This window comes from Pseudoliparis swirei, chromosome 20, assembly GCF_029220125.1.
Source record: "Pseudoliparis swirei isolate HS2019 ecotype Mariana Trench chromosome 20, NWPU_hadal_v1, whole genome shotgun sequence".
NCBI lineage: Eukaryota > Metazoa > Chordata > Actinopteri > Perciformes > Liparidae > Pseudoliparis > Pseudoliparis swirei.
In genome coordinates, this window is record NC_079407.1 from 11,269,413 (window position 1) to 11,285,887 (window position 16,475).

At 44.4% G+C, this 16,475-nt stretch overlaps 2 protein-coding genes across 2 annotated transcripts in view; both read left to right on the forward strand.

Annotated features, from left to right (window-relative positions):
• The first annotated feature begins 610 nt into the window (after positions 1-610).
• LOC130211264 (zona pellucida sperm-binding protein 3-like) lies at positions 611-1,322 on the forward strand. The gene is made up of 2 exons (XM_056442003.1): positions 611-1,071; positions 1,148-1,322. Exons 1-2 carry the CDS (start codon positions 760-762, stop codon positions 1,268-1,270), a joined length of 435 nt encoding a protein of 144 aa, XP_056297978.1. The 5' UTR covers positions 611-759; the 3' UTR covers positions 1,271-1,322.
• Positions 1,323-4,179: 2,857 nt separating this feature from the next.
• LOC130210409 (sodium/calcium exchanger 2-like) overlaps positions 4,180-16,475 on the forward strand; it is a 173,342-nt gene continuing 161,046 nt past the window's right edge. Inside the window, exon 1 of the mRNA XM_056440679.1 lies at positions 4,180-4,265. The gene's annotated coding sequence lies outside the window, so the exon portion shown is untranslated. The remainder of the gene's footprint in view (positions 4,266-16,475) is intronic.

Sequence of the window (16,475 nt, forward strand, 5' to 3'; positions counted from 1 at the left end):
GTTTTCGTAAGCAATTTCCTGCTATAGTTGAGCAGATGTAGTCATAATGATAAAATAACTGCAGATGCAAAAAACATGATGAATGAAGTAGTACAATTATGAAAGTGCTACTCTTATCAAGTCACACAGACGCCACCTTGACCTTTGCTGCAAAGAGTATTTTTCACAAATTGTAATCGTCAAAGAAATCCCGTAGTTGCAGGCTTATTTAAAAAGATAACCATTAACTATTATTCTAGTTACTCTTAGTGCGAAATATAATGGAGTAGATGTACAAAGTAGCACAACATTTTAAAAAGAACATCCCAATATTTTAACAACACTTGAATACATGTTCTGAGTTCCTTTGACCACTTGATTGATTCATTGTTTCATTTTCACCAAATGATCAAGTTTTGTATTATATCATTGGTTATGTCTCTTCCCTTGTGAACATACATGGGTCTCTCCTTATTAGTAGGGCCTGTGCAGCTTTGAGATCTACCAGTGTGCAAAGCAATCAAGCTAACGAGTCAGAGGGAGGAGTCACTGCCTATTTCAGCCTGCAGTGGCCGTGCTGGAGGAATCTGCATCGACAGTTCTGTGTTTGCAACAATGGGGTCCAGCCAGCTTCTTGTGTTGGGGTTTGTGCTTGTGTGTGTCAGCGTCAGTGCTGCTCGATTCCTCAGAACGAGCTCACCAAACTACCTGGGAGTTGAAGTTGAGCCGGCAGCAGCGCCTGAGAGAAGGCCCTCCAGGAAGTCTCCTCAACAAGCTGCCATGTTCCGGGCTAAGCAGATCCAGCCGGTGGACGACTCGCTGTCCTGGAGGTTTCCAGAAGATCCAGTGGATTCGGTGAAGGTGGCCCCTGTCAACTTTGAACTGCGGCAACCAGAGACTGACAACCGCGTTGCTGTGAGGTGTGGGGAAAGCAGGATCCAGGTGGAAGTGAGCCAGGACTTGCTGGGCCTTGGCAAGCTGATAGACCCAGAGGACATCACACTTGGTGGCTGTTCCCCTACTGGGATCGACGACTGGGCTCATGTGCTGGTCTTTGAATACGAGCTGCACAACTGTGGCAGCAAACGAGTGGTGAGGTTTTTGTTCATTACATGCATTGGTGTTGTACTTTTAGTTGAATGTTACTCAGTAGTTCTCTCTTTCGTAGATGACCGAGGATGACTTGATGTATGCCTTCACCCTGATCTACGACCCCAAAGTGTCTGACGGGAGTCAGATCACGAGGAGCCAGAGTGCCGTCATTGGAGTAGAGTGCCACTACACGAGATGATCAGCCTCCAACGACGCCCTTGAGTTTACTGTGTAGAACTTGACTTGTCACATCAAACTACAATAAACTTTTTATTGTCTCAGAACACTAATTTACTCGGCTCTATTCCTGAATCCAATGAGACGAGATCCAAAAGCATGACTCGATGTCCCAACTCGATCACAGAAGATGGTATCTAAAGGGAACATTTGTGAACTAGAAAATGCATTTCCTGCAGAAAATGTGTTGGAATGCTAACATCTGAAATGTATAACACAATAGCTGAAATTTCTATAAGGGAAATTTTCTGCTGAAATACATGTATATATAATATACCGGGAGTGAGATGTGTTCATGGGGTCAGTTTGCTCCTGTGTTGTGGAGAGTGCAGGGTGAGGGTGTTCTTGATCACTTCAAAGGGAAGACAGTTGCCAGGATTAACATGGTGTAAAAGCTCGGGAACTCATATCAAACATAACCATCGCTCCATTTCTTTCGGCAATATTGTTTGAAAGGAAGAATGACTTGAGCAGATACTGTTAATGGTGGGACTGTCGTGTAAGACATGTCTCTAGCGGCGATTTAGAAATCAGGTATGATTGTCTGAGAATCTTTTTGGAGGGAAACATTTAATGGTGCCCTATGGGGCAAAATGTGGAGTTGCTCCCTCGTTAAGGCTCCTCTAGAAGCATCTGGGAAACGGTTGGAGTGCATTGGCACACGTGTACGACATCACAATATTCCTTACTACTGTACATCAATAATGCCTCGAGTGAGAATTGCGGCCGTAGTGACGATATATAAATCTTTTTTTCGCAAGATAATGACGCAGCACTGCACTGTAACGATGACGTCACAGGTCTAAGCTTCCCCACACACACTCATTGAAAACTGCAAGACGAGCTGAAAAACACATACAACTAAAACGGGAACAGTTAAATAATCAAAAGTGATTCATAAAGCTATAGCTAACAATTGCTTTAACATTTTAACGTTGGAATTGTTTCTTTAGCTGAATGTATGCCAATAGTGTAAGCTTTTAAAGTTGAAAAAGGTGAAGTGGATTCCAAGATTTCCGCGATTGGATCCCATTCATTTTTTATTCCATAAAAAAAATCATCATTTGGAAATTTGAAAAGATAATAATAAGTAATAGGGGAAGGCTATGTGAACATTAAAACAAGTAAATGAGTGAATTAGCTGAAAATATGAAGATACTGCAAGCTTTTTAAAGTTGAAGATGTTCTATAGGATCTAATGAATTGAATAAAACATTAAATGATTTAAAGATACAAACATTTCAAACATTTGAAATATGAAAGGTCATACCCCTCTAGTCCTGAAGAAGCTGACTTTTTTTTAACGGTTTCTGAAGCTTTTTTAGACTATCCTGACTATCCCGAAGAGCAGGCACGTGCACAGGTAGAGCCCTAGTGGTGCTCAAGCACCGGCCCTTTTGCCCTGGATGAGAAAAGTGCCCTTTCTGCTGGACCCACATTTTTTCTTCATGAATCAGTATTTAAGAATAAAACTTACTCTCTCTGTCATTAATTCCCCCAAATGTGTTTGGGTATCTGTCGGGGCATTTATTTGAGTTATTGTGAGAATTTTGCCTCGACCTGCTCCGCGGCCCTCACAAGCCCCCGCCACGCCCTCCCTCCTCCTCCTCCACTTAGAGCGCAGTGCTCCTCGCGCCACCAAACAGGTGCACCTCCTTCTCCTCTGACCCGCAGCATCAGACAAACAGGTCATGACGGTGTTTGTGCCTTGACTTGTTCAATGAAACATTAACCACGCCAGCATTAGCGCCGCTGAAAACATGCAGTCGCAACTGGTCCTACGTTTTCTAAAAAAATAAACTCACAAAAAACTCACGAAATCCGTGATTTCAAAGCTTCGTCCAGCTGTACAGGCAGGCATCTTCTTTGTGGTGTTTTATAAATGCTATTTAGACAATTTCCAAAGTATGTTGAATTTATTAATTCATTTCATAAATGTCACAATAATTCACAGCTAGAAAATAGCAACTAAGCTATGCTAACAATGTTAGCTCTCGGTGTCATGCTATCATTGTGCCACATTGTTTTATGTCGTATGTTTCTCTTTGTTTAGTCTGTTCCAGTTTTACAAAGATCAATCTTGTATGAGTAATTGCAGAGGCTGAAAAGAGTAAACGCAAGAAAAAACAACACTTGTAATAACTACTTACTAACTCAAAGTGAGGTCATGCCGGGAAATATCAGACTTCCGTAAAAACATTATAAAGCCTCAGTCTGATATTTCCCGGCATGACCTCACTCTGGGTTAGTAAGTAGTTATTACAAGTGTTGTTTTTTCTTGCGTTTAATCTTTTCAGCCGAGCGGTCCAGGTTAGTAAGTTGTTTATTATATGGCATTTTTTCGTTCATATTGTTTTGTAAATAAAAACAAATTGTAATATGTCATTTTGTTCAGTTCTCATGTCTTCTCACGACACAATGTGTTTCAGGTGTTTCGTAGCAACCAGTTACTTGCTCACTTCAAGTTACAGTGATCAATAGAAAAATAATTTTGCTGATGGGTGCCCCTTTTTTGGGGGTTTGAGCACCTGCCCCCCAAAATGTCTGTGCACGCCTGCCGATGAGGCTGCTTAAAGAAGTTTTACCTTAATTAGCACTTCTCTACTAGATATTATTTATGTCTCTTTAATAACAGGCCATGTACCGCATAGTCCTTCAAAGTAGCTATAGTTAATCTCTCTCCTCCCCTCTCCTCCTCTCCTCTCCCCATCCATCCGCGGCCCCGAGGACAAACCGCGCTCCTCGCCACCCCGCCCGGCTGCGTGCTGTGATGAAGGGACTACTGGGAGGGGGAGCGCAGTGTGCAGTTTGTTGAGTGAGAGAGAGAGAGAGAGAGAGAGAGAGAGAGAGAGAGAGAGGCACCAAACCGAGATCAGCTCTTACTCTCCCACTCTTGCTTTCCAACATCAGATGCTGTACCGGCTCCCCGCCTCGCGTGGCCGGAACGAGAACACGAGGTAAGAGACGTTCTCCTTCTCACTCTTCGTCCTGTTCTCTTGTTCTCCTGTTCTCCTGGAGCTGCTTTGTGCCAAAGAGAACAGAATATGATCAGAGGTTGTTGCAGGCGCTCCAACGGCAGTGAATAGATGACGACCAATAAAGACATATAGAATATCCGCTTTAAGCTGATTGTCAAAATCGGTGGAAAGATCTTTTTTTTTTTAAATATATATTTACCAGCCCGCTCGACATGAACAGAATCACGTGTGCCTGTGCCCGACATCCCCCTGAAGTTGTTTGAAGGGCGCGTGAGTGAAATGCATAACGATGTTGCAGGTATTTTATTATTCTTAGCGGCCGATGCACACGGACCGCTTTCATCGGAAGTGCCTCCCCGGTTTTTAATGAGCGCCACAGCCGCGCGCGGCCCCAGGGGGAGCCCGTGCAGCCCTGGGATCGCCGGGACCGCGCGCCGCGGGTGCTGTTGTTGTTCTCGCGGCGGAGATCAACAACCGAACCAACTCTTGGCTGTTTGCGCCGGATGCTGCCTTCATTTCTGGCGCAGAGACAGTTCCGCACACACAGCGGTAGGTTTCCACATTGAGCTTGGAATAAAACCAATAACACAAAAACAATCACACATCAAACGTCTCCTAAGTGTTAGCTATGTAGTAAATCTATGATGACACGCGTCAAGTCCACAGGAAGAAGCATGCGATTTCCGGTTGAATTTTAGAAACATAAAACCGCGCAGTGGACTTTGGTAAACTGTTTTGCATTATGTTTGTATTTCATTGTTGCACGTTGCCTTGTCTTGTCAGAACTAAATGTTTGTTACCAACACGACATAACGGTCCGTCCCAATTACAAGCTTTTAACTTGAAAGCTACTTCGCTCATCATCTGGTTTCCCTTTGTCTCTTTGGGTCCACCTTGACGCAGCAGAGTGTATCCGTCCGGGCTATCTGGTCAGCAGGTTGGGTCGGCTGTATGCCCCCCCCAGGACAACGCATTATACCCCCCCGCCCACACACACACACCCACACTGACTGAGCCACTGCAGTTCACCATTGACTACGTGTTTCTTATTGATATCAGATTATGAGGTGAATATGTCTAAATTATGAGCATTTCTCGTTTTTTAAATTCACATTTGTGTTGTTGTCATTCAGCTCTGGTCTGAAGGCAGCTCTCCTGGACACGGTGAAGGATGCACAGCTCTTGATTATTAATGTAGAACAGTTTCAGTATAAAGTCTGGGGGGAGGGGTTGCTTTATATAAGGGAGAGAGAAAGAAGAGATGTGGGGATCCTCCTCCTGTGCAGAAGCTGCAGCGGGACTTCCCTGGGCTTTTCCTCTCTCTCTCTCTCTCTCTCTCTCTCTCTCTCTCTCTGTCTCCCTCTCTCTCCCCATCCCTGCAGTTTTTCCCCGGGCTTCCCTTGTTTTCCCTGCACCAGCCTTTCGCCCAGCCACTCTCTGTCGATGAGGCGCATCCCCTCCCTACAATCTCTCCATCCATCCTTGAAGAGAGAACAGCAGCAGCACAAGATGCTGGACGCTTGGAGAAGAATGTCTCCTAGAAATGACGTTTATATGCAACAAAACTGAATTGTTAATTACGGTTTGAGGGAAATGGAGGGGAGGTGGACGGGTCCAAAAAACGTTGATCTTAGAGCGAAGAGTTCCCTGCATTGATGTTTTTGTAAAGGCACTCACGTAGTTATTAGAACCTAAACAACGATTCAGTTCCCTGAATTCCCTTATTTAAAAAAGATGTAACGAGCAAAAATTAACACAAGTTGCAGGAATGTTTTTTAAACGTATTAAACAGTTGTATGAGGATACGTTGAACTAAACCCAAATCAGTAGTTTTGTATGATTTTAGTTTACTCTTAATTATTTACAATGTTAACCTTGTTTTTGTGCAACCGTTACCCAGGATTTTTTTAACACATTGTTGGAAATAAGCTCTTTCCATACAATGGGACTTCTTCTTTTTTGAGAACCAGAAAAGTAAAGATTTTCTTTTGCGTGTTGTCGAGGGAACCAGTGGGATGCTAACTTCTGGGGTTGTGCCTTAAAAACACGTCGTCCCTGCGGCGCACTACCCAGCTCGCTCGTCCCTCAGAGGAACGCCTCATATGAATGTAAAACATACTCAGTGTTTCACACATTTCTTCTGATATTAGCTTCTACGGCCATATTTAGGACCCCACCAACGTCTTCTGACCATTTTACCTCTTCCTTTGGCTGATGGATTATTCATTAGCGCTCCTCCTTCTTCTCCTCCACTATCTGCATCGCTGCCTGCCACTCTCTCTCCTCTCCTCCCGCCCTGCACATCGTTTCCCTCTCTGGTACGTTTCACCATGAGGCAGGTTCTCTTATCGCGAGCCACCGCTCACAGAGAGACATGTGTCCCCCGTGTCTGCTACATCCTTCAAACCTTTATTCACCCCATGGGTGTTGTGCCTCTCTTTCATCACCGCCCCACTTCTCACGCATACATTAACTATTCACACTTGGGAAAAGTGCTGGGCTTTTACATATAGGGATACCTCTCAGCTCGGCTGGTAAAGTAGAACATATATATCTATATATATGTATATAGATATATATTGTATATATATCTATATATATATCTATATCTATATAGATATAGATATGTATATACATATGACATGACAGCTTTCCCATCCCTCAGCTCATGTGATAAAGTGAGCACATGCTGTCCAGAAGAAGTGGTCGTATGTCACCATGACATCATCTATTTGTTTGTGGACTGGCATTTTTAAAGCCTTGAGTTCGGCATTTTTGCCCGTCGCCATCTTGTGTTGTTTGAAAGAGGCTGGAGCTAAGTGCAACTGGACTAACCAATCATAATGTTACCATTACCATTGACATTCATGACCTGAAAACACACTTTGAAAGGTTTACAGATAACACTGTGGTAGCAACCTGTCAATCACAGTAAGCTCACCCTCAAGCATACTTTACGGTTTATTTGACTCTAAAATGGACCATCATTTTCTAAATGAACATCATGCTGTCATGAAGATGACTGGAAACTATTGATTGAGACCATAAACTCATGTTTACAATGTGGAGGTAATAAATCAAGAGAGAAGTAGACTCATCTTCTCAAAGACTCAACCTGCATTTCCGTTGCTGGAAGTGATGCCTTCAGTGTCTTTGTAACTCAATTCAATTTAGTTTATTTTGTATAGCCCAATATCACAAATTACAAATTTGCCTCAAAGGGCTTTACAATCTGTACACATACAACATCCCTGTCCCAGGACCTCACATCGGATCAGGAAAAACTCATAATTTCATAGGAAATGTAACACTATTGGGTTTTGGACTGTAGCTTAAACAAATGAAGAGATATGAGAAAGTCACCTGGCTATGGTGTCATTTTGACTGTTTTCGAACGTTTTATTGACAAAAAGATGATTCAGCTCATTGAGAGAAAAGAAATCATCATGTTGTTTTGACGTTGGAGCATAAGGTTTGCATTGTTCCTGGTCACTCTGTAGTGTTGGTTGTAATATTTTTACAATGCCCAGCCAATTGGCTACGCTAGTTTCGTTACCTTAACTAATTATTTATAATGCTCCTATGCATTTTGGAATACCATGAAAAACCAAATATTCCTTTGTTTTTTAGCCTTGAATCACAATTTTGTTTGTTTCAAAACATATTCTGGTAACTCACGAGCATGCAGGATTAAATACCCAACCCCCTTGGTGGAGGTATAAAGAATCTGAGGATTGCTTCCAGCAGAAACCTTCTAGAAGGATTTATGATCGTACATCACACCAAACACACGAAAGAGCAGCAAATCAGAAGCCACGGAAACATTTTGTCTCCTTTTTCAGAGCTTCCATCTCTGTCTTCCTCCGTCTCTGCGCCACATTATGCATCTTCCACCAGTCTCCTGCGATCTCCGCCGTCTCCTCCACACCCGATTGCTCTCCTGGGACACATTCATGGCTGTTTCCGTACCTCCGGCCTCCACTCACCCTTTTTAATTACGCAAATGATCCGACTGATTGGTGCCGGCTAAAAACGGGCGTGTGTCGAGGTGGGTCAGGTGAGGTGCACGCGTCCGCCTCACATAAATGGATACGGGGTGAATGATAAAAAAAAATATTTGTGAGAGTGCTGGAAGAGAAGCATCTCTCTCTTAAGTTGCTGTTGGATCAGTGCTGTATGAGCCAGCAAACAAGAAAACTAATACAAGAGCAAACAGGTTGTTCTCCTCGTCCCTACACCTGCAATTTCATCATGGAGGATAAATAAAAGCCCCCCCAAAACAGAGATTACGTTTAGGCAGCATGTAAACAGACAAACAAGGACTCTGGAGAGCTGCTGTCCAATGAGATCCCGGAGATGGACTTAGACAGGAAGACGGAGTCAGAAAATGTTGGCGTAGAAAGGAAATGATTGAAGGACCACAAGAAGACGTGTCGAACAAGACGCCTGGTTCCAAATCTCTCTCAAACCCTAAGAACTAATTCTTTCCCTGCAGTGAAATTATGTTTATTAGTGCAGGCATCAAGTCATGAAATATTCAGACGGTGTGTTCCATCAATGTCTTATCCCTCTTCTCAGTGTTCTGGGATTTTATGGAGTCAAAAGACTGTGCATGCATGTCTCATGTGCAAACTGGCACACTGTCCCCCGAGCCCCAAACTGAAGCACACTGGAAGGGTTCGGAGAACGTAACAGAAGAAGAAGAAGAAGAAGAAGAAATTGTTTTCCTTGATGAAGTCACGCTGGGATTATCACCAGCTGCGTCACTATTTCCAGCTGGTGGGTCTGTGTGTGAGGAGGAGCGCACAACACGGGAGGTTCTACTACGGGCCAGGTGTCTTATTTCTGTCTGTTGACAACTGTGCCAGACGCAGTCATGAAAACCGTTACACGTGTGTCGTTGAGAAAGATCTTGGGTGCCAGAAGCGAGGGGCCATTGGCACTTTGAGCCCCCATAGCTCTGTTTTGGCGACGCAGCTGTGATCCATAAGCAAGACGGTCTGTAGTTTGCCAAACTGCTGCGTCCCAACTGAGTCGTAGAGGAAGGTGGAGCCATGTTATGACACAGCATCAAGCATTAGACTGCACCCTCGGCTGGGGCTTTGGTTTCCCAGCTCATTCGCTGGAAATATGTTAGTTTTGACTTAAAAGAGACGGCTTAGTAGAGTTAATGAACAAACGGACAGCGGAGAGTGCATCAGATCCTACAGACGGGCTGAGTGCTGGGCTGTGTGTGTGCGGGTGGGTGGGTGGGTGAGAGAATAACTGATGCAGAGCCTACGAATCAGTCATATTGTCAGATGTGTTTGAAGGTGTGTGCTATCGAGGTACTGCGACACGCACTGAGACACGCACTCACACTCATGCCGGGGGGGAAACGATGGGCGGTGTGCGTTAGATTTCATGCTACTGTCATGATGAGTCCAGGTTGTCGCAGCGAGAGAGGACCCAAATGCCGACATTACTGCACAAACTATTTACTTACAAAAATCACAGACCAGACCAGACAGGAACGCAGACCAAACAGTGCGAAGCCACACTGGGAATGAGACGAACAGGGTTTACATACACAGGCAAGGTGAGAGGATTGGACAACAGGGAACGAGACACAGGTGGACACAATGAGGGCGGGGCCAGCAATCACAGAAGGAAACAATCAGGGCCAGGGCAGACAATCACAGGGAGACAGACGACACAAGGACTTCAAAACTAGACACAAACTCCAGATCATGACAGCTACTTTCACCCCAGCGGTGCATTACGGGTTGAGCTGAGCTGACATGCGTGTGTTGGGCGTCTCTGTTTCTGTCTTTGCTTTGCCAGAAAGTGACATGACCACCAGAGTAATTGGCCCTTTGCTAAGCCCCTCCCTTGACTGGCCACTGTCCAATCCTACGTCAGCAACTGTAACTATGGGCGCAGGAGGCCGGTGTGAATGCAGATGTCCTCAAAGTTTAGAGGGGAGTGGTTTTTTTTCCGTTTGAACGTTAACGCTGGAACATTGTCGGGCCTTCATGTGAGTTGTCGGGGTTGTCCGGCACTTTCATTGAGCCTTTTCCTTGATTATTTATGGCCTGTTCAGCCATAATACTAAAATAATATTTTGAATGTAGTTTTCGGATGCATATTGTAGTCCTCACATGTCCACATGTCTCTGATATTTCAAAACTTTTCTTCCAAAAATCTGCTCACATCTTTCGCCGATATCGTAGAAAACTGTCAGATTTTCTCTCTGCCTCTTTAAAAGCGTCAACCTTTTCTCGTTTTACCTGTAGGCCTATGCTTCCCCTCTCTCGCTCGCTCTCTCTCTCTTAATCTCCCTCTCTCTCTCTCGCCTTCCCTCCGTCTTCCTCTCTCATGTCATTAATTCATTTTAAATGAATTTGTTGTCCTCCCATACACCGTTTCCCTCCACTCTACCACTTCCCTGTGTGACCTCGGCCCCTCACCGAGCTGTCTCCGCAGGCCATGAATATCAATGAGGGTTATACTGTAGTGACATAATGCATGGCCACGGATGCAGGCTCCTCCAGATTGATGATATATGATCTTAAAAGTTTATTTTCATACATACAGAGATTCCAAACAAGGAAACATGACAAAAGAGAGAGAAATATGTGTAGAAGCCATTGCACTAATTAGTGTCGGTCAGTGCCGTACTTATTATATATATTGTTGATCATGCTGACATGTTGTTGAAATGATTTTGATGATGACGATGATGATGCGGCGATGACGTCAGGGAGCGTTGGCTATATGTTTATGTCACCTGAGTACAGCAAGGTGTGTTTTGACTAGAGAGCGAAAGGGTTTATTATTTTTCAACCACATTTAAGAACGCACGAATCGCATATTATGAAGAGTATTTATGAGCATTAGACAAAGTGCGGAATTTATGTTTATTAAGAGTTTAATTTATGTTTCTGTTGCTGTTCTGAAAATAAAGGAACGTATAAGTGACACTACGACTATCAGCACGTTGATTTCACCGACCGCTCCTACAATCGAGAAGCAAAACTTCTGGATCCTCCATCAGTGCTTTTCAAATGCTTTTTCATCCTTTACTTCGTTCTCATGCTTCCTCTGCTCTCGTGTTTTCTGCACGCTTCGTGGATTGTGGGTTGTGTGCATGTGTGTATGTGTGTGTGTGTGTGTGTGTTTTTATGTTAGCTCCTTGCCTATTCAAAGCCTCAGGAGGAGCAGTCTCTTTTCTCTCTCCTCCTCCACCAATCCTTTCCAGTGGAATCATGGTAATCCTCCATTTCTTGTCTGGTTTCACTCACCCACTCCCCTCTTCTCCTCCCATCCTCATCATTTCATTTCATTTTCTCTAATGCTAATGCTGAACTGCATCTTGTCAAAAAATGCTGTTTTTTTTGCAATTCCCGTCTTTCTTTAAATCTCCTCCCTTTCTACATCTCACCTTCTCTTTGCATTATTTCCCTGACTGATCCCTCTCCTCTCATCCTCTCATCCTCTGAATGCTTTCCTTCCTCTAATTCTGCTAGCTGCACATTTTCTCTCGCTTTTCTGTTCTCCCGTTGCTCACTTTCCTTCCTTCCTTCCTCCCATCCTTCCTTCCTTCGTCTCTCGTTCCTCCAACTCCTAATTTCTTTCTCTCCCATCATTTAATCTCCCCTCGTAGAAACTCCTCCCTCCCGCACTCCAGTTGTCACCTGAGGGTGCAATCGGACACTTTAGAGCTCTGAGTGGACCGCATGTTTGAAGAGCTCTGATTATGGGACTGTGCTCCTCTCAGTGGTGTTGCAGGAATTTAACGGCGCACACTCAATGACCCTTCACTTTCTTTCTGTAACAGTTTAGCTCCACACCTTCCTTTTTGTAATAGTTGTTTTCATCCCGTCACACCATCTCGTCAATCCAACTCCCCTCACCTGCCTCTGATCACCTCGTTAGTCCCTCATTGCCTTCACCTGGTCCTCACGCCCTTCTCACCTGCAGCCCATCCCCTCAATAGTCCCTCACTATTTAGCTCCCTCACTTCCACTTGTCCTCTGCTAGATTGTCTTGTGTTTTCATGCCAAGTTCTCCAGTGTTATATATATTCCTGACCTGCCTGCCTGCTCTGACCTCTGATTCTCTGCCCTGCCCCTTTTTGGACTTGTTTGCTTCTTCGACTGATCTTCCGGTTTTGACCCAGTCTGTTTCCAACCAAAGACAGTATTCTTTGTGACTCCTGTCTGAGTAGTGCTTTTGGGTCCACTCTAATTACGTCGTGACACTTTCTGACGCCTCTTCTTCTTCTTCTGAGCCGGAGCTTTGGAATACATCTCATCATTCAAATAACCTGGATAAGAAGCAGGTTTAATGTTTGACATTCTAGCTCATTAGCATGCAATCTTTGTTTCTCCCTACACAATCCTAAAAATGGTTGATTCAGAGAAGAATGATCCCAAGTCCTCCCACTTATCCTGCTCTCAGCCTGACTGGCAGGTTCAATATCTTCCGCGTCGTCGTTGTCATCCTCCTCCCCCACTATAGCCACTCTGTCCGTAACACTCCACTTTACCGCTGCGTGTGATTGACTGCTGGCAAATGTGTCCACTCGTGCATTTCCGCCGTCTCCTCTAGGACCAGGCGGCGGAGAAGGAGAGTTATTTTTGGTCGGTGATGTCATATGGAAACACTCAACCTCGGTTTGGCCGACGTTCACTCTGCAACCGTTAACATGCATGAGATCTGAATCACCCGCTGCTTTCTGTTTGGACGTCGGACACTCGCTTCCATCTTGTTTGATTGCGTTCACGCCTATATTATATCAATATATTGCTGAGAAATATCAATACATGGATCAACTGTGTAGACGTGTCTTAATGAATTAATATTCTTTTCTAAATTATGTCTACATTTGTGATACATTTGGTTGGGAACCTGGCCATAGTGTGTACATTTGGAAACACTGAGATAGATTGCTGTGCTCAGTTTTTACACTCCCAATACACACACATACACGCACACACACAGACACTCATGCACACACACACACACAAAACATACATGCATGAATACACAGATATGACACACCCCACTGTCCCACCCATGTACATAATCATTGGTCTGAGTCCAGGAACTGTGCCACCAGCTGTCCCCCTATTGGCTGTCCCCCTATTGGCTGTCCCCCTATTGGCTGTCCCCCTGATGTAGGAGTTTGATGTTGTGTGTGTGTGTGTGTGTGTGTGTGTGGGTGTGGGTGCGTGCATGTCCCTTTCAATCAATCTATTTCTGTCAGTCTCACTCACTCTTTCTTACAGCAGCATGTCTTCTTTCAGACTCGAGGAAAAGAAAACAGAAGACACATTTCGATGTTTATTTTATTATTTTATTTATTTGCGTCTGTAGATTTATCTTAAATTCACCAAAAGTTTCCGTTACATAATGCCTCACTTGAAAAAGTAATTGTCACACAAAAGATGATTGACTTAGAGTAGGTAAAGAACTGGGGAAACTCAGGGATGGATTAACCAACGGGCCTACCGGGCCCAGGCCCAGGGGCCCATGAGCTCAGGGGGCCCCTGGTCCTGAGCCTCCGCGCGTGACGTCGCTGTTATTAACATTGTATTGATATGAATATGATGATATGACATGATGCGCCGTAGCCGGTATATGCTAGGCTTAAGTCATTCATGTCAGTAACAGGGCCCCAATAGTCCTACTGAGGGATGGATTACCGAACGAGCCTACCGGCACCAGGGGCCCATGAGCTCAGGGGGCCCCTAAGCCAGAGCCTCTGCGTGAAGTATCTGTTATTAACTTTGTATTGATATGATGATATGACACGATGCGCCATAATAATAATAATAATAATCATTTATTTTATATAGCGCTTCTCAAGGCACCCGAAGTCGCTTTACAGAGTCCAGTAGTCATACACACACACACACACAGTCATCCCGGTGGTGGTAAGCTACATCAGTAGCCACAGCTGCCCTGGGGCAGACTGACGGAAGCGTGGCTGCCAATCAGCGCCTACGGCCCCTCCGACCACCACCAACATTCATTCACATCCATCCATAGCCGGTATATGCTAGGCTTAAGTCATTCATGTCATGGTCATATAATTCGCGTTATGTTGTCTGCTCAGCTCCGGTATCGTTGTTCCATACGGACTGTTTTGTTAGCGATGTTTAAAAAAAAATCATATTCTTTTTTTTATTTTTTTATTTTTTACATATTTTGTTTTTACTTCTTTTTTGTTTTTTCTTTTTTTTTGCGGGTGGGGGGGGGGGGGGGGCCTTGACACGTCCAGGCCCAGGGGCCCGTGGTTTCTTAATCCGTCCATGGGGAAACTTCATGGTGATATAAGTCACATTCATCCTATTGGAACTTTACAATACATATCTTGAAAGGGATATTCTAAATTATCACTCAGAAATCTCCACTTTCATACACCAAACTTTCCAGTTTCATTCTAATCCCTATCTTTGAAGGATTCTACCGAGAGGTTTCATAATTCAGAGGCGTATTTATATTTATATAACATTTCATTACGTAAAACATGGTGAAAAGGACGTTCAAGTATTTTTTCATTGATGTCGCGATATAATGAGATATCCACAATCCTCTCTTTAAGAACCTTTGACTTTAACACATCAACAAAATGAAACCTGGCTCTATCCAACGTTCACATTTATTTTCAGGAAATGAATGTAAATATGCACATATTTAATAAGAAAATCCTTCCTATGCATATTTAAACACAACATTTCAGAAAACGTAATAACCGAATGGATGTAAGTAATCAGATGGGGGAAGTTTCATGGCAATATCTATATTAGATATTGTTTGTCTACCCTGTACACCTGCAATGTCTCTCCTGAGTCCTCAACAGGAGGAACAATGAGGAATATTAGAGGAATTTTGAGAGCAAATCAATCGTAAAGATGACATCCGCCCCCTGTTCCTTTAGTTGTCGCTCAGTGTGAGATATAATCATTCGGTCTCCATTGGAGCAGTTTCTTGTCGTGAATAATGCAGCCTGAAAAGATTCATATTGTGCAAAACTCCGACAGCAGTAGCAGACTAAAAAAGAATAAGAATGAGAATAAACTATACAATATCCACACTGAAAAAAAGAAGTATTAACAATATATATATAAAACAATGTAATAGAATATACATCATGGCAATATATATAATCAGAATCAGAATAAAAACAGGTTTTTGAGAATATATATACAAACAAACGAGAATTTTATATATACAATATATATACATGATAAACAAAATACAAATATACACCATGGAAAGACATTCACAGAATATGTTCTGGTGTGTGCTTAAGTGGTGTCTCAGTCCATGTTCAGCAGCCTGATGGCCTGACTGAAGAAGCTGTCCCTAGTTCGAGGAGGCACTTGATACGAGGTAGAGGTAGAAGGGTGAACAGTTTGTGGAGGTGGTTATTGTCTTCATCATCCCGCTGGCCCTGGCCACGCACCGCTTGGTAAGTCCAGGATGGAGGAAGCTCACTCAACGATGTGTACTGTGCGACCGCACCACCCTCTAGTGCCCCACGCCCAGGGCGGGTGCAGTTCCCCCTAGACGGTGATGCAACCTGTCAGAAGATGGTACTGGTGTAGAATGTTCTGAGGATGCGGGGGCATGTTGAATTTCCTCAGTCGCCTGGAAATACAGGCGTTGTTGGGTCTTTTCACACACGTGTGGGGTGCGTGGTCCATGTGAGGTCCTTGAGATGTGCACGCCGGAAGCTGCTGCTGACTGCAACCTCTCCCGCTCACCTATGGTGGTGAGTTTCTCTGCCTCTCTGTAGTCCACGATCAGTCCTTGGTCTTCTTGACGTTGAGGACGAGCTGTGCATGGGCAGTCGAGGGTCACTGAGGTGGTACAGGAAGTCCAGTTCCAGGTGGGAAAGGGGTCCAGCGTGGCAGGCAACATGGAACCAGTCATTCAGGCAGGTTACCTTGGGGTGTTTGGGGACAGGCACAATGGTGACATCTTGAAGCTCTCAGGAACAACAGCCTGGGACAGGGAGAGGTTGAAGATGTCTGCGAAGACTCCTGCCAACTGGTCTGCACATGCTCTGAGGGATGTGGTCGACCTGCCGCCCGGATGTCCACCCGCCTGAGATGATCAGCAGGCTGGTCTCCTCGGCGGCGCTGCGGAGGGAGGTAGAGGAGTTCTCTGAACTCCCGCTTGGCAGAGCCGATGGTC

Coding starts and splice junctions, on each gene's coding strand:
- LOC130211264 (XM_056442003.1), top strand. CDS start 760: ATGTTCCGGGCTAAGCAGATCCAGCCGGTGGACGACTCGCTGTCCTGG. Junction 1,072..1,147: donor ACTGTGGCAGCAAACGAGTG/GTGAGGTTTTTG, acceptor TCTCTTTCGTAG/ATGACCGAGGATGACTTGAT.